Source organism: Argopecten irradians, chromosome 9 (assembly GCF_041381155.1).
Source record: "Argopecten irradians isolate NY chromosome 9, Ai_NY, whole genome shotgun sequence".
Classification (NCBI taxonomy): domain Eukaryota; kingdom Metazoa; phylum Mollusca; class Bivalvia; order Pectinida; family Pectinidae; genus Argopecten; species Argopecten irradians.
Window position 1 is genome coordinate 16,358,297 of NC_091142.1, and position 19,363 is coordinate 16,377,659.

The 19,363-nt window shown below is 35.0% G+C and overlaps 1 protein-coding gene across 1 annotated transcript; it reads left to right on the forward strand.

The window, feature by feature from the left end:
• Positions 1-7,321: 7,321 nt before the first annotated feature.
• LOC138331623 (fatty acid-binding protein, liver-like) lies at positions 7,322-18,251 on the forward strand. The gene is made up of 4 exons (XM_069279341.1): positions 7,322-7,480; positions 15,727-15,899; positions 16,664-16,765; positions 18,114-18,251. The coding sequence occupies exons 1-4, from the start codon at positions 7,414-7,416 to the stop codon at positions 18,162-18,164; spliced, it is 393 nt and encodes a 130-aa protein (XP_069135442.1). The 5' UTR covers positions 7,322-7,413; the 3' UTR covers positions 18,165-18,251.
• The last annotated feature ends 1,112 nt before the right edge of the window (positions 18,252-19,363 follow it).

The window sequence follows — 19,363 nt, forward strand, 5'->3', positions numbered from 1 at the left end:
TAGTCGCCTTTTTAAAATGAGAGTGTACGTACCGTTGAAATACATAAGCGCACTTGCAAACATTACGAATAAATCTATTGAGTGTGAAATATCACTGAAACTATATGAGAATACTAAAAAAAACAATAATTACCCATAAAAGATTTTTATAACAATACATACATTTGCCATGAGCCAAGAAAAACACATCAACGTACGAGATTTTCGAAATTGTAAAATTGTAAAAAGGACACCACTCAGTAGAATGTCATTTTTAAGCGGGACTGAATAACGTTTCATTCACCTGAAGGTTAAAGTTCAGGGTCAAGTAATAAAATGTTCTGTAAGATGTAGAAAACATTCACTTGATCGTATTGACGGATAAAGCATTTCGTATTGACGGATAAAGCACAAGTTTATCCGGCAGTAATTATCCGTCAGACTGTAGGGCAGTTGCAGGATAAAATAGTTTATCTGATTGCATTGGCAATTCTGTTTAATTGTGTCTCTTTTAGAAACCAAAATATTTAGACATGGATATGCTGTCGTATGTGACGGAATCGGTTACTTTTGCTCAATTGTAATTCTTAAAGTATTGGTAACTGCTGTTGGCGACTAACAAAACAGAAGCTTCTCTTGATTTATGACTATAAAAATACAGCACATATGATATCAAGGTAGCACTATAAAAATGACACGAGTTCCCCTATTACAAATAAACACAATACGTCTATACCGCAGCCCTCCAAAACATAAACAGATATACACACATGCAACACATTGACTACAGAGAAGTCCGTCCATATTTGGCCTATGCTGGACGTAAAACACATAATTAACCGAACCACTTTCATATGTGTGCAAACTATTAGTCACCAATGTTATTACTACCTAATCCGGGATCAGCGTCTGATTATGTTATAGAATTTAACAATTTTCATTGATTGTTTCTCTACTTTGCACACTGACGACATGTCACTTGTACTCAGATGTACAACACATATTAAGTACGATACCCTGTGTAGCTACCTTCAATACCAAACAAACTTGGAAGCAATTGATGTAGTGATCTTGGTGGACATTTTCATACCTGTTTAATTTGTATTTTGTGAGTCCAGTGTTCAATCAATACATTTACATGTTTTCTTGTCAGCAGACATGTGCTTTACAGGCTGTTTAGCGTTTTTAATCATGCTTACCAATCAAAGTTTGATATAACATCATGCTCATGAGGGCAATTTCGTATTTCTTCAAACAAATTTCAGGGGTAACTTCACACAAATGCAATGATGTATACAGATGGAGGTAGGCCTTAAACGACATTTTCTATGCATAAGGAATTAGATGAATAGAATATAAACAGTTTTAACCAAGGTATTGCTTAAAACTGCCGTGTTCGTCTTCATGTTAAAATATTACTTTGATTTTTACCCTTCAACCAGTATTTCCATTATCAGTATTTGCATTATCGGAATACATCTACCACATATATATTTGATGTATTCGGCACTGATGGAAAATCGCCGTATTTTAGCACGTGCGCCAATTCCATCGACTTGCAATTGGTTGATCCATTGATTAACGGTTGGACATGTTTGTCGAACATTGTAATACGAATATGTTAATAAATGTAACACTGCTAAAAAAAGCATATGCATTTTTGGTGATGTTGCATGGTAAAAAGATTTCACGGCCATTGTCATAAAATACAAACTGCATTTCGGAAAGGATTTAGACAAACTAAAGTGGAACGCCTCAACACTGACCATGTTATCTCTGTGTATACAGTGACCATCGTAAATCATACACAAGTATGTATGGGTTGCATCCCTTTAACTACAGAATTATGATGTATAACACGATAGATCAGATTTTAAAAGCCACGGTATTTCTCCGTCCGCTTGTCTGCAATTACCTGTTGTGAATATTGATTATATCCATGATAATATAATACTGAAAATCTCCGAACGTACCAATGCAAAATAATTGAATAAGCATGGCATTGGAAATCCGCAAAAATAAACACATCCCCTAAAAGCAACTATCTAAAATATCCATTCCGGGCTCAAAGAAATAGGCGAACGCGAAGATAGATAAAGGCGATAGAGTCATAAACGATTTCTTGTGATGACGCAAATGACAATTTTATTTTTAAATCGAACAGTTTCCCTGTGATCCTTTGTGAGTTTCGCATAAAAAGTTTAAAGTCGTTAAAATGGAGTATATTGTTCTACTAAAGTTGTACGTTTTCCTTTTAAAAAGTGTAACATGTGTTACTACGATAAACATTGTAAAATATTGAATAAATCAGAACTTCCAGTAAAACATAATGGGACTGTAAGGAGTTAAGAAAAATTATTTTATTGTGTCTAGTGTTTCACCCGTGCTATCTTGGAAATAAATCACATTTTTCTTAACCGATTTCCTACATGTCAGTGACCTTAAATAAATATTTGTCGTCTGATCCCCTATACCCTTGATAGTGCTGCAGATATTCGGGAGAACACTCTAATCTGCTACGCTGGCAATGCAAAATTAGTGGATAGCTTTAATAAAGATTTATTGAAATGTTCATTTTCCATTACAAAATCCAAAACGGTATCTGAAGGATCTTATTTTGGATCTTGTTCTAAGGTGTGTATCTTCTTACAGTACATTGTATATACCATGATGACCGAAAACGGCAGAAAGAAATGCAAATAAAACTACCTATGGATTGTTCTTTTTTGCTGTATTTATCTGTTAAAATTTGTTATCTATCTTCAGTTGTTACTATTGTCAAGAGAATATGAAATAATGGACAGTCTTGTTATAGATAAAGAAACATAGGAAACAACATCGGTCATCTGAGTTGTTCTGATACAGGATGTAAAAAAAAATATATACCTTTTGGCTCCATGTACCTACCAGGCTCTTTCGGGATATCGTGATGTAATGAGATCCTAAAATCATGGTAAAATAATAATAACAACATTAGTCACTGATTCTTTTCAAGACGTCCTTTCAATATACGAAGAGAATTTGATTTCAGTACACATGTGCGTTGAGAAATTGTTTTCCTTTTAGCTATTTTTACTTATTTCTGTCCTGTTCCTCAGTCCCATGTCAGTCGGGAGGGTGGGGCTGGGTTGGATGGGCATAATTAATGTTTGCAATATCAAATGTTGAAATTCTATCTCGCGGCTTATAGTTACTATTAAAGTTGGAATATAGAAATTGAAGACATAATCCAGTAAACTTGACTCCCTGTGGGTATGTTAATCAGAATTATCATTCACAATCATATGCAAAACTACAGTAGTTCTGTTTGTGTTAACATATGTTGTGTCTTCCTATGGGTGGTAGTGGAACCCTTGTCTACTTTATATTGTGAATCTCCTAAGAAAGCTGTGCAATAGACATAGACGCAGGTGGGGTGCGCTGTCCGGGGTCTTTGGTGGTATGTTTGAGTGAAATAACACTATAAGATGGTTAAGAGTTCAACTATCACACAGGACCATAACACGAACATACCGCAGTCAACCATAATATACAGACACCCACACATTTCAAACACATTACATACACAGTAGGCCATCCTTAAAGATGATCAATGCCGACAAATGGCATTTTTTCATTATCAAAAACATAGCAAACGATTTAGTATTTTTCTTTAGTTACAAAAGAAACTTACTTAACACCATCACCACCCTTGAAAATTTTGAGCTTTTGATTTTAGTTCAAGTTTAAAATATCCAAAACAATTAATTGCATCCCGAAAAATTTCCTTGGCACTATATCCTATATCGAATTGTGTACTGATTGTGCATGCACTAAAAGCTAAATGAATTATTTTATATTATTATTTGTGTTAATTAGACATATATATACACGATTAAACATCAATTATTATTCAAATGATGAATATTATTTATGTTCTGTCGGCGGTGGAGCATCTTTAACTGCCACTAGCTGTTATTAGGGTGTAAAAAAGCAGACGAACCAACCAATCAAAAGCCATAGACACTTATAACAATACATTATCCATGAAACTGATGATTCAGGGAAAAAAAATATCTTCATAGTCAGGCTAATTTTGAGCGGGCGACAATATGCCCGCTAACATCCACTTCAATAATGCGTTATTATTTAAGATGAAAGTCGATCTGAAGATTTTTAGACGTTAATTAACATGTCTCGTGTGAATGGCACATTTTCGTTAGCATGTTGCATTTGTTCGTAGTAGACTTTCAGTCTGATCGAACCAAAAGGTAATTACTTCAAAGCGCCAAATGTAAGAAGAAGAATTGGCATCTGTTTTACCGACTTTTCCAATACATAAAAAGAGAGTTTCGTCAGACGTAAGAAGCAACGCAGTAGATTCTTAAGGTCTGTTTGGTTTGGTTTATCATATTAGTACAAGACATCGATAAAATATTTCGCAAATTTCAAAATGTACACTTTGTTTGTTTTTAGCCAGGGTCATATAAGGACGACTTACCATGTATGTGGTGTGTATGTAGTATGTATCATATGCGTGGTGCGTATTCATGTTTTCATTCACATTTATTACAGAGAGTGTTAATAATCCCGGTCATACTTCTGTGTACAATTCGCTATAATATAATGACCATTTAGAGTTGTTAGGGAGTAAGGTTGATCTAGGTGACGGCAATATTACAGCATAGGTCCTTATCGATAACTATAGTGGATCCGCTTAATTCGAAATCTATAAGTGAACTGCAATTTAAATATATCATAACAATGACAGTATTACCCTGACAGTTTAGAATTTCTAATAATTGTCCAATATGTCGACTGGATATGCCAAATACATTAAGTCACTCTCAGTTGGTATTGCATTACGGGCTTTGAATCAGATACTTTCTCGATAGGAAATATAGTAATCCCTTTTATTTACGTAGGTCCAAATTCGCAATTGTAACATTAAAATACGATGAAAATATTTTAAAATGTTTTAATTTCCATGGTCTGGATTTCAGGGAACATTTCAATCATATATGTCGCAGATCATATTTTTGTTATCATACATAGATGTCATCCCACAAAAAATCGGCTATACGGTATCACGAAAATGTATGGACGAAATAAAATGTTGAATATAAAGAGATTTGTTTTCAGTTGCTTGGAAGATAGAGAAGGAGGTAAAATTAAATTTTCAGTAATACATTGTCTGGCCTTGACTGTCAAACCATACTTCGTTGTCGTCAAGGAGAAACAGACGTCGATGACATCAAGTAGAGCGATATATTACTAACACTATGGCCATGTTTAAGGCCAATATATCTATTACTATCTGAAAAAAAAAAAAAATTCTGCTCAATTTTTTTTTCTCTTCACTTAAGATTTTCTCTTCTATTCACGACGAAATCCAAATGACAGTCACTAAGTAAATCGTAGTTTATTTTTATTATTATAAGCAATTGAATTTTAAGATTTAAACCAAATGTTTTTTTGTGTTTCATGTTTCTGACAAAACTTTCTTTTATCAAGGGAAATGACAAGGTATGTTTTTGTTTAGTTGTGTTTTATCAATTAAATCACAGCATAGAAGATATATGCATACAGATATGGTACCTTTATCGATCATTTTTAAGATTGTACTATTTTAAGCGAGTGTTTTTGTTCTGAGCTTGTCCCAATTGCGACGTTCGTTTCACTGCTATGCATTAATTTTGCAGCAACTTCCCAAAATAATAGCAATACGATAAAGAGAAACCCATGTCATAAGGAAAATTACTCAAACCGACCTTAACCTATACCCAGATCACGGGGTTATCGTCCCAGTGTCGAGGTTACGGACCATTGGAATGGAAAATGAACCAAGTTTAAATCAAATATTGATGTTTTTGGCATTAAAAGGACCAAATGTATGAGACAATAATAAGCCGATTTTCTATATAATTACTTCTGTCCAAAATTGTATCGTAGCCCAACTCTCTTTTACAGCTACATTTTTCAATTTCATTCACATATTCAAAATTGAATTTCTTTCCATATTATCAAAGTGAATAATAATCAAATATTAACTTCGAGAAATTACCTTAACCTTGAAAATCTATCGCACGCGAAAGAATTTTGGTTTACAGCAGATCTTTACTATTGCTAAACATATCAGACAAGTAATAAATAGTTCGCCATTCCATAAAAGCCTCTTAGCTTTGTCCTAGTTGTCTGAGTGACTTTACGGTTGGTTTGTTGATTTGACTAACGTCATATTAACAGCAAGGACAATTTGAAGACAAATTATTATTGTGCATCATGTGTGTTGCGTGTGTGAGGTATATGCGTGATTTCGGAGTCTGCTGTGTGTTACGCGTGATGCACATTCATGTATCTGTGATCGGATATACAGTATTCAATAATTCTTGATATTCCTAATTCTTGATAGGATATTAAGAACAATATACAGGAAACATTTAATATAAGTGTAAACAAAGCAATGCAGTATATGTAAAAATATGTAATATTATGTTGTGTTAATATGTATATGACATTGTTTATTCGAATACCAGACATTGATTTTGGTTTAATAGCTTTATGATCAAAATTTAACAATTAAATGGAAACCTTGATTGGCATTCTAACAAGCAAAAGAAACAGTTAGAGATAATTAAATCATTAATATATCAGAGTTATAATCAGGTGATATAGAAAATGTGAAAAACGCCTGGCTATGAGTTAATACCTGATGACTACAGGGCAGTGACGTGACAATGCATGTAATGGTATCACTGCTGAACATATTATCGTGATATCCGACTCCAGTCAAACTGCAATAATAGGTAGAAATCAATCTCTATAGAAATGGTACATGTGTGGTTATATTATCTATGGCAGAGGAGTATCTGGCATGACTATAGACTTTTCACATTTATTTACTTATTACAATACATGAAGTTTCACCATTTAATCAGAAACGTTCATACCGGGGACTTGAATAAAGTAATTAATCAATGAGGCTATGTAATGCTGAATTGCATTATTCAGAAAACAATTATTTTAGAATCTTCACGGAAACTAGATCCTGTGTACATGTACGGTATTCACATGGATACTCCAATGTCGGGATAAATGATTAAATTATTGGTGAAAAGTTGATAACGGACAAATCGAGCTAACGTTGTTGTATAGATACAACTATGTATATTGGTGTCCGCCGGAGTGATTTATTTTATGTTTTTAATCAAACCTCACTGACAGGTCTGGGGGTCAGTTGAGAACGAGTTCAAAGTTCATAGTGCATGCACAGACTACAAAGTACACCTTGAAGTAGATACACACGTATTAGATACGGAGGCGAATTATCAGTCGGAACTGTTCGGTATTTTCCGTCAATCACCACTATACATGACCTTCGGAGTCAACTACAAGTGTAATCCACTCTAGCGAAGCTTGCTATCCTTTACAGTTCGTCATTTCACGGCAGTCAATATGGCCCTTGTAGGAAAATGGGACTTTGTTTCGGCCGAAAATTTAGACCAATATATGGAAGCTACAGGTAAGAAGAGTTTTTAAATGAATCTTATATATGTTCCATAAATTATCTGTTTGATTTGACTCATTTTTCTGAATTCTTCATTTATAGTATTTGCAATAAATATTCCTTTACCATTTTTATTTAAAAATTACGCATATATGAAGTCATTTTAATGGTTAGGTTTAGTGATTGTTATGGTCGAGATTAAAAACCGCTGAAATACAATGTATATATATCAAACAATAATTACACACTCATATGATAATAGGCATAGAAAAATAACAAGGTGTCGTGTTGTAATTTTGGGGTAAGTTCGATACAGAACTATTTATTCTGCTTTGATCATCGTGTTCAGATGAATAGATTGTACATTAAAGAAGGTTGATTATTGTGTTGTAACGAACAAGTAAATAATGCCCCAATTGCTGATTCAGGTCGGGTGATTGTCACTTCTCGATACTGATACTAAATTGAGATTTCCATGTAGGCCGTGCGGTCAGCTATGTGACATAATTAACGGCCATATCAATACAAAGCTAATGACAGAGGTCATCCATCAATGACCAGATAGAAGGCGGGTCTGTGGTCAGCTGGAGCGGCTGGAATCACTGGTCACGTGAATAGCGATACAGTGTTACGTGGCGCCCCGGGGTGGTAAACGAAGGGTCAGTAAGAGCAAGTGTACCGTAATCTTCCTATTTCTTGCCAACTTTCCAAAATCTAGTAGTTAACTGACAACCAGTATTTTCCTGTTAGAATTATCAAAAATCATAAAATAGCTTAAAAATTAATTATACATGTGTCTGTAATATAAAACAAAAGCGAAAGTAGATTTGTCACCTCACTATTAACCTGAAATAAAACACTATCAGATATGAACAAAGAGGTATAAACGCTTTGCATTATAAATTTCGAAAAAAAACCACTGAAGTGAACACCGTGATCTGACTGTTAAATAAGATTCGTCAATTCTATATTTAAAGTACTGGCTGTGATTCTTACCTGCTTACACAAATATCTGATGTCACATCATAAAACTTTTTTTTTACGATTGCAACTCGCATGGATTCATACTATCTTACTGATAAATATATACATTTGCAAACAAAGAACTTCATTACAACCCGATGACATCTTTGTTTGCAAATGTACCGTCGCTAAAAGACTGAAAATACTTATAGAAGCTATAGAAGCCGTGCGGCTTTTTTCTGTACACGATTTTGAGATATATTTTGTTAAATGTAAATTGTAGTCATACGGGGTATTGCTCGAGTGCAACAAATGAGGAAAAAATATAAAGGTAATTATCATCTGGACGTGTTGACTGACTGGGTACGATTCATGCCTTTTGCAACATATAAAAGAAGCAGTCTTACAGTCAGTCATTACCCAACACGACGTCAATCAAATCGTGGAAGGATGTTATGATATAATATAAGCTATGTAAGTAAGCCATTATTTGCAGAACATATCTTATATTTGATGTAGTGTTACTCTTACGGAATGTTTTATACATTGTAAAATGTTTGACACTTTAGTTAAACAATTAATTGATTGAATCCTAAAGTAGAATCCACCTTGTTCGTGATGTTTTCAAGCTGTCCAGGCTTGGGTAACTATCCGAATAGGGATGGTTAATGTAGCTTGTCACTGTGTACATTGTGAAACTGACCATCACATACAATGACAAATCGCCTCAGTTAAAACGGAGTGTCGTGTCTTCACCACCTGTATTAGTTTTACGGTCACCATCTGTGATAAAACATCCCTATCAGTGATAATACAATAAGGGTGAAGGTCAGACGAACCATTGGACAAAATAAAGTGATATATTTGTATAATGGATTAGCTACTATAAGATTTAATGTGCGTTGTGTACAAAAACATTAGTGGTATACGTCGTTTGCTATAAAACTAAGAATATAAAAACAAAATTGTTCAATATATCAAAGTAATCATTATCAGAAAGGATACCAACAAATATTTCTACTCATGATAATATCTGAAAGCTGCAAACCACTAAAGAAAAACTCACGAAAGGCCTTTCATGTTATTCGGTTACAATCTAGAAAGAAATGAAAGGCTGAGTTAAAGGAAAATAATGGAATGAATGAATTAATTAATTAATTAATATTAAATGAATACGAACACCGATATTTCTCTTTTTGACATGTCAATATGGGGATTTAAGTATCATTTTACAAAATGTTCATGTATTATATAGAACATGCAGCTCTACCACGTCATTTCATCTGTTATCATTTATAAATGATACACGTGTACAGAGGTGTTGCACCCGATTTAAGTGGGGAACATTGGTCCTGGCGATAACATTGTTTACACAGTTACACAATACAAGTCTCGTACAGTTCCGTTAGTTTACGTGTCATGTGACACTACGCGTCTCGTGCTGATAGTGAAACCACGTGACCACAAGCGACGGAAAATTTTGGTGATGATTCATAGCTAACCTTTCTACCCAAACGGCCATAACTAATCATTACATGTCCTTGAATTATAGCATGGAGTGCAATGACATTTTATGACTGCAAAATGATTACTGTATACTATAAGCGGACAAAAAGTGTTCAATGGTTATTAAAGAAATTTCTTTGATGTAAACTTTCGAGATTTACTGTTTCGAACTTTTTTGCGGGGCTTATTTTCGCGAATTTTAATTAAAGCCTTCGAAATCGTCATTCACACGACAGGCTCTAATATGTAAAGCTATGATTTTGATAAATTTACCGAGAATAAAATTTCGCAAATTTGGACGAATCCGCGCATTAAGCGAAATTAAAACCTTCGCAAATATTAGCAATATTCGGATTGATATTTCTTTTGACCATGTAACTTATCTGATTCTAACATAACCTATGTTTTAAACTTTTGGAAGAAATGCATTGTATACTAAGACTAACCTTATTAGCAACTTGGGGGTTGGTAGTCAGTCTAGTATTGAGCTTGTGATCTATCCGTAGAAAAGAAACCTACTACTGAATATAATGATGAATTGAAGAAATAAAGTTTACTTTTTGCAGATTTGTTTTTCACAGTTTTTGTTTTATACTTCTTGTTCAGAAATCTTCCTCTCTAAAATCGTAAGTATGTTAAATTTCAGTTAGCGTTAAAGTTTCCAGGGGCGATCAATGACGAGGTAACCATATGAGGTGAAATTGCTTGGTCAAAATGAGCTGTATTGAATTCTATACATTTGATATTCAATTTTACACATCCAGTTTTCATTAACCAGGAAATCAATTACTTCAGAACTTGACACATTTTTTAACTGTGAACTATAAGGGACAAGTAATTATCAATCACAGCTCATGATCTATTTTACAACCGCTGTTGTGGTGCCCTGGGTTAGTAGGGCGAAACAGCGACATCATAGTAAGCAGGTCTTCTTCAAATACACGTTTATTGCTTGGTTCTTTGATTATATCAACGTCCTATTAACAGGATCATTCAAGGAAGGCCTCTCATGTATGCGATGTGTTGCGTATTTCGTGTTGTGTCATCTTGTGTAACAGGAAAGGAGAAAATACAGCGGCCAGACCGGGATTCGAACCCGGGACCCTCCGAACACTAGCCGAGTGCTCTACCGACTGAGCAGACCGGGATTCGAACCCGGGACCCTCCGAACACTAGCCGAGTGCTCTACCGACTGAGCTACCTGGTCACCGATGATCCAGTCCAATCCCGATACACTTGTATAGTGGAACTGTTGCAATTTTTATAGTGCTATCTCACTGAATCATGCCGCCAAACACACCAAGCTACTCACACACTCAGTCACATTATACTGACAACGGGTGAACCAGTCGTCCCACTCCACTCCCCTTATGCTGAGCGCTAAACAGGCGAAGAAACAACCACTTATAGTGTTGTAGTGTGTGCATGTCTTGTAAGTGTTGTGTCTCCTTCTATAATTGAATTTCTTACCCTTTCAATGATTGCAATATGCACAATGCCATCCTGAAGGGGTAATGATCGACAACCCTAGTGTTTATACTACACAAGGCCAACGTTTAAGCATGTTCTAATGTCATATTTAATCGAAAACATCTCCAAATATGCAGTCCGTATGAATAATGAAGGAATGATGATGTTTAACTACCGAATTACCCATTATCCGTCAATCAAAATAGTATTATGATTTCATTTTAGATATGTACTTCGGGTAATTGATGTTTCCCGGTTGTTAAATGGCCTCTGAAAACCATCTAGTAGAGCTCGTATCAATGTTAGTACATCGTACAAGAATTCCTCATCACAAGTTGGAAACGAATTATCAATGATATGAAATCATTATTATAAAACAGCTTCTCTTTTTTAATATAATTTGAAATATCATTCGGATAACGCATCTTGGCTACATTTAAATCGTTAAAATGACAACGGGTAAACATTTAAGTTCTTTTAATAAAACTTTTAAACAAATGAATGCTAGTCAAGAATCAAACGGCATGTTTATATATTTCAATATGCCCTTCCAGTTGGGAGCGAAAGCTCATCCCAGCAAAATATCTAAAGTTAGGCTGTAACAGCAGTTACATCGTTTTAACTCTACTCAGCTTGTTGGAGAAAGTTTTTCCAGAAAGTTATGGTCAGACTAGCTAGCTGGTCATTCGTTAAGCTGAGTACTATATAATAACCTAGATGTATGACTGACCATTAGTTCGCTGGCGTCCGATACCTGTTGTGGTGTTGAACGTCTCACTAAAAACAAACATCTCTCCACTACTGACCATATGGTGCTCATTATAGTGCCAAGGCTATAGCGATACTCCGGACGTTTCATAAGTATCGTGGTACGAAGAGGTTCCCATAGGAATGTTTTGTTTAAGATACAGATGCCGAAGTACATTGTAAACACCTATAATGTATACCATTTATACAGAACGCGATCACGGGACACAGACCCTGAGCCAAATAAACTCTGGTCAAGGAAGGATGAACGTATAAGTTGTTTGTTTGGTTTAGCAGTGGGTGTAATGTCCTAGTAGCAGGATCGTTTGAGGACGTCTTTCCCGGTGTTCAATGTGTTAAGTGTGTCAATGTCTATGTTTTTTTGGAGGCTGTTGTATATTAGCGTTGAATTTCCTTGTAACTGTAGTGCTTTTACCCTTTCTATAGTGCTGTTTCATTCAAACATGTCACGAAAGACACTAAACAACACACCCCGCTCGCTCACTCTATGGTCGGTCAGGGGTGAAACAAAGGCAATTTCTGCCAAATGTTAGCGCTCATTTCTGACCAAAGCTGGGACAGTGTCAAGGGAGATGTTAAGAAAGAAGAGAGAAACAAATGTTTTAAACTTATTTGCCTTTTACGATCAATCAATGGAGACAGCAGGGTATGTAATTTACTTCATGAATGAAAATTTATAAATAAATAAACCGTCGCTCCTTTGTTCTTTCAAATTGATGACGCCGTAAGTATAGACTCGTTTGATCACTTGTTTAATGGTTTAATTAACTGTTTGATTATCCCCGATTTACATTATGATTAAATAGGTTTGCCTTCTGTCACAAAAATAAAAGCCACTGCATGCATGTACATTTGTGAATAAAAGCCACTGCATGCATGTACATTATAGGTTTTTAAATACCTGCCAGCTGGCAATACACTCATTGCAGTTCGAGCGTACTCAGTGTTGGTGAAGACAAACATCTGCCAATAACGTTAATTAGATTTGTACATCCAACACTCATGACAACCTTCCACGAGATATATCGGGGAAGCTGCAATGATGAAACTCGGATGAGGAAATAAACAGGAGAGACGATGTTTATTTCACTTCTTTCAACTTCATTGTTCTTCTATCAAATTAAAAGAGGAGGGGCTACAAATATGAAATTCAGAACCGTATTCCATTTGTATCTGACATCATTCCCATTATATGAAGTATTCTGGCCACGTTTCCCATTCAAAGCACTTGAGATAATATATCCTATTTAAAGTGAATAGTCTGGCAAAGAAAACCAGTTTAAATGCGTTCATTGGCCTTCCAAAAGTTCTCACATATTAATACGACGGTCAAGTTCTGCTTACGTTTCCCAGTTCTGACCATGGAAATGAAGAAAAGTTGAAAGCATTGAAAGCGAGGCTGCGTGGAAATGTAACCACGGACATAGTCAGCCGGGAGGACGTTTTAGGATTCCTATACTTTAAATTAATTTCTTCGTACGCAGACAATTTTTGATGAGAGATTTTCTTTTTCTATTTCATAAGAAATTATACTGGATACATTCACACCATTTTTATCGACTTTAGCTATCCTTGCCCGACTGTTCACTTTAACCAAGTGATATTTTGGTAATGTTGCACTTCAACGATGCACAGTATAAGTTCATCATAATTGTCTACTGCATATGCATCATGTCTACCCATAAATCCTACTGTTGACTCGTAAGCGTATGTGTAGCTTGCAAAGTTAATATTTACATGGTTTAAATGATATATTGACATACAAAAATATTTTGATACCTTAAATATGTTGATACGAAAATATTAAGTTATAATCTCATTCCTTCATTTACGTAAAGCATATTTTCTTTACCCTGTAGCTATTGATGCATCTGCATTACCATATACTGTAAGTCAACTTTTTTTCCAAGTTAGATTTAATGCCGTGATTTATCAGAACCAGACTGAGTTTATTATAGCTTTAAATCAGTTAATCGCCGCTAAAACGTCATAATGCAATTAGCTATTCTTACTTACTCTAAGTTTAATTACTAAGATTCCAATAAAGACATTCGTTTGGAGCATATTTCGGCATGTACAGTGACATTTAAAGTTGGAAATGTTATCAATAACCACTGAGGAGTTGAAAGAATTACTGTTCACTCATGAATATGTATCTTCTAATGATAAAATAACCGTAATCACGATTTAAGTAGTTATAGACAAAAATGATTAATCTATCGGCGCGGACGAGGGTTTGGCATACAAAACGTGAAACCACTATTGTGTAATGGCGAACACCGAGGAAGGTTCGAAAATTTCAAATATTGTAAGCACATTAGACTTTTCTGGTATACGTATATCACATTACAAATTTATATAACAACTACTCCAGATTACATTGGTTTGTGTCTAAAAATATTAATTTAAATGCATTCTTACACTTGTCCCTTTAACATCTAAACTCTCAAGGACAATGCTCCAATCGCGCAAGTGCCACCAAAATCCGTCGAAGTCAGTGAACTCTACACGTGTTCTGACTTATATAGAACACAAGATTACGACGAACAAACGTAAAAAACGAGTATTTATTTCAGATCGTGGCTGGCCAATTACAGATTGCGTGTGGGTTTCCTTTTAAATTTCAAAGAAATGTGGTGAGGTTCCATTAACAAAATTGCGTCCGGATCAATAACACAAAGAAAATTGTGTCTTCTGCGGCTGTAAATTGTGAGGCTTTTGAATAGAAAATTAGTGCATTTGTTCGGAGTAGGATTATATAGTATTGAAATTGATAAAAATACTGATTAAACAGTGCTGAAGTTGATAATGAAGTTGTTGAGAAAAATGGAAACAGGCGTATTTAGATAAAATATAACAAGAACACATTTATTAGAATGAAAATTTGCAAATATGAAATCGAATGCGATGCCAAAGTTGTCTATATCTCCAAAAAGAAATAAGGTATGTGTGTGGTAGTGGGAGAGGGAGGCATTGCTGTTACTACCCCTTTAGTAGACGCAATTATAAAATTCCATATATTTGTTTCTTTATTTGTTTGTTTGATTAATTAACGTCCTATTAACAGCTATGGTCATGTAAGGACGGCCTCCCATGTATGCAGCATGTTGCATGTATGTTGTGCGAGGTGCGTGTTTTGGGAGACTGCGGTATCTTCATGTTGTGTCTTCCTGTAGAGTGGAACTGTTGCCCTTTTTATAGTGCTATATCACTGAAGCATGCCGCCGAAGACACCAATGCCAAACAACACACCCCACCCGGTCACATTATACTGACAACAGGAGAACCAGTCGTCCCACTCCCTGTTTGCTGAGCGCTAAGCAGGAGCAGAAACTACCACTTTCATAGCCTTTGTTGTGTCTCGGCCAGGGCACAGAACCTAGAGCCTTCCTCACAGGGGCGAACGCTCAACGCAAGGCCAAAAATTCCATATATGTATAACTTGATATATTTGATTTCCTCATATAGTACATGTAGTCGAATTCGATAACTTGTTACATATAAATGCACATCTTCCTTAAATATGAATAACAAATTTTATTCCCGTATTGTAGGTGTCCCCGATAACCTACGTGAGGTAGCCAGGAACAGTAAGCCTTCTATGGAAATACTTAACTCTGGAGACAGTTGGACAATCAAAACCACAGTCGGAGACAATGTCAAGGACTCCACGTTCAAACTCGGGGAGGAATTCGATTCAAAGTCTCTAACCGGCCAGGATCTTAAGGTAAAAACTGAAGTTTAAACAAAAGAGTGATTAATAACTATAGTGACCCCATCCTCGATACTCCAAGGGTTATTATTTCTGACATTATATTCACCTCTGGACTATCTCATAGTAAAACTGGAGACTGTTCAGGAGGAAAAAACTGACAAATCACAGGCCTGTATAGACTTCCTTTGAAGATTTACAGACAGAGCGAAGCTCAACTTCAAGGCCACACGGTCTACCACAGTGAACCGTTATTCTACTCGTTTAGTGTACATGAAAGGACCATATCAACTGTGTGTTCTTTAGCCTTCAATTTTACTATGAGATAGTCTAGGGGATAGCAACTCATAAACCATCTTAACATACCCTAGGAGTAGCCTATGAATGTGAAACTTAAATTACACATGTAATCACATTGGTGTAGAGTAAAACTATACGTTTAGTTATGAAACTTATGCAGAGAAGTAGTAGGTAGATGGAATATATAACAGGAAAAATCATCCCCTAGTTATTTCAAAATTCATAGGGTTAAACCGATAATGCAAAGAATGAAAACAACTTCAAGAATATTTTCAACTTGACCATTTTTGGTTTATTAAAAATCAGTAAAATAAATAAATCTAACCAAAATCAAATCGTTCGGATTATTCAGCGTAATTCACGTTTTAAAAAAATACAAAATATATATCACAATAAGCTGAAAACTTGGATTGATTTATATACATGGAACGTTTGATAATCGCCGACAAATAAAATATGTTTGTTAAATATGTTTACAGTGCACTGTGAGTATGAATGGAGATACAATGACAGAGACACAGACAGCTGGTCCTGTCCAGGTTGTCATCACGAGGGAGGTCTCAGGAAACGAGCTCGTCTCTGTAAGTGTTCATGCTTAAAATAAACATTTTATACACATCTCGACTATTTCTTTAAATACAGAACTGATTTCTACAGTTGTGCCAGGGTTATTTCGAACAGTAAAGTTTAAATTGGCCTTTAAGACTTCGTTTTCTAGAAAACAGATGGAGGAAAAAAATCTAGATTTGTTTTGTTGTGGTGATGTTTTTCTTTTAAATCACTTTTTATATTTAATTTTCCAACATATTTCAGTTTTTAATATGGCACTATGCCTTCGTATGCAATCTAACAAGAAAGAAAACAAAAAAGACAACTATTTGAACAATCTGATCAAAATACAGAGATCCTTATAACCACTCCCTTTAAAAGAGAACCCGAGAACATATCCTTAGGGGTCATGTTGGATGACCTTTATACCAACTGTGATTCTGTACATCAGTACACACCTTGCTATAAATCATTTAAAAACTCCATTTCGTCCCAGTATTCATATACAATTAGCTTTGTTGTGCTTATTGGGCGAGATGACTATAACATGAAAATAATTCTGATTTAAGAAACTGTTTCATCCCCAGAGAAGATTCTGGCAGTAACCACTTGATTAGCCAGTTCAAAAGATCACCAGAACATGACCCCTAATGGGATGTTGTCAGATCCTATTTTCAAACGTAATGATGAAAATGATCTGTATTTCATTCAGATTGCTATTTGAAGAAAGGTCATTCCAAATTATCTCCATACACAAAAATCCGTCCATTGATTTCTGAATAAAATATTACTTTAAGTACAATAATATTATATCGAGATCAACGACTATTTCCATTTAATAACTATTTAAAAACCTATGTAATCCGGACCCTGTCTATTGTGAATATTTAGATAATGAAGAACCTTCTTACATTGCAAAATGTACAATTCGTAATAGGAAAAGTGATCTTGCCAACGGATACAAGATTTACGGAATTCTACAAATTGGCTTTGTAAATTAGGGGCCGCGGTGGCCAAGTGGTTAAGATGTCTCGAAATGTAACCACAAACCCTCCACCCCTAGGTCGCGAGTTCGAATCAGTGGGGCAGTTGCCAGGTACTTGCCACTGGTTGGTGTTTTTTCTCCTAACATCATCCTTGCCGTTTATAGGACGTTAAACTGATAAAACCCAACCATCAAATTACAGAATTATTTCCCTTGCGGGTAAATATCGACGTCATGACATCATGCGCAAATATTACGTTGTTTTATCTGCATATTATGACGTTATACTCATAAAACATGCTGCAAATCAAGGCAGATAAATCTGTTATATGCAAAGACAGAATAAGTATGTTTTGATAAAACTCATTATTAATGGTTTTTTTTTCTATTTACAGAAAATGACGGTCGGCGGTGTGACAGCAGTTATAAAGTTTAGCAAGGCATAAAGGGAGACGATTATCGATTTTATACATTGTTTACTACAGCATAATCATTAGGTGTTTTATCAATAAATCATTGACTGTTGTTATTTATACATTAGTTTGTGTTATCATTTAAAAATGTTTTATTAGATCTAAATTTTAGTTTGGACGGGACAGTATGCTTGACATACCCCTGTATGTTTCCTTTACTACCATTTTCACTTACTCATCATAAGTAATATATTAATGAATTAACAATATAAAATTATCAAATGATAGAATAAGTAAAGAAACGAACAAACAAATTAGTGATTAAATGAAGGAATAAATGAATATATGACAAAGGGAGGAAATTATTTATGTTGTCTGCAAATGCAATTAAGGGAACGAATTTCCATCTATTTTGTTAAGATTCTTGAAAGAAAGTTTTTGTTAATGAATCACGTGGTTAGGGGCGTTGTACCCGATGTGTTTGGTGTATGAAGTGTGTGGTACGTGTTTTAGGCGGTATACTCGTGTTTATCCTCTTGTATTCTGGAATCCTTTTCAAGGTGCTAAATCACTGAAACATACCACCGAAGACGCTAAGTACATTACCTTACCCGGTGACATTTTACTGACAACAGACGAACCAATCGTCAAATTTCCTTTATACTATTATCATACTGAGTGGTTTTCAGTAGCAGGAACTACAATTGGAGCAGTGGATGGTAAACTGTTTACACAGTAACAAAAGGCGGTTAGTTCCGTTAATTTAGTTTTCACGTGTCTTCCAGAGATTACAGCTTATCATGATGATAATTTATTTGTGCTTTAACATACCACAAACTATTACAGATCCTTAATGAAAGTTTAAGGCATTACATTCAGTTATTACTATATCATCTTTAACAGTATACATATAATAGTATACCAGTATGTGTTTTACCAATAAGAACAAACAATAAATTAAGTCATTTATATCGCCTTAGACGGTTTATGTAGAGATTTAGGTGAAAAATTCTTAAGCTCTTATAGAAACCTTATTGTCTGGCCCATAGATCACATCTCCCATGAACTTTCACTGAATAATTGACAACATATTGTCGGCCCTTTTAGCTCAGGTAATTTAGCTGTCTTCACATTACAGTTATGGGTTTTGTTGATTGGAATCAATATGCTGATTGATTTTTTTTTTGGTTAATAACGTCCAATTAACAGTCAGTGTCATATAAGGACGGCCT

What these genes read in the sequence shown, in the direction of transcription:
- LOC138331623 (XM_069279341.1), top strand. Translation starts at nt 7,414, where the DNA reads ATGGCCCTTGTAGGAAAATGGGACTTTGTTTCGGCCGAAAATTTAGAC. An exon ending in CCAATATATGGAAGCTACAG is followed by an intron (nt 7,481 to 15,726) that starts GTAAGAAGAGTT and finishes CCCGTATTGTAG; the next exon opens with GTGTCCCCGATAACCTACGT. An exon ending in CAGGAAACGAGCTCGTCTCT is followed by an intron (nt 16,766 to 18,113) that starts GTAAGTGTTCAT and finishes TTCTATTTACAG; the next exon opens with AAAATGACGGTCGGCGGTGT.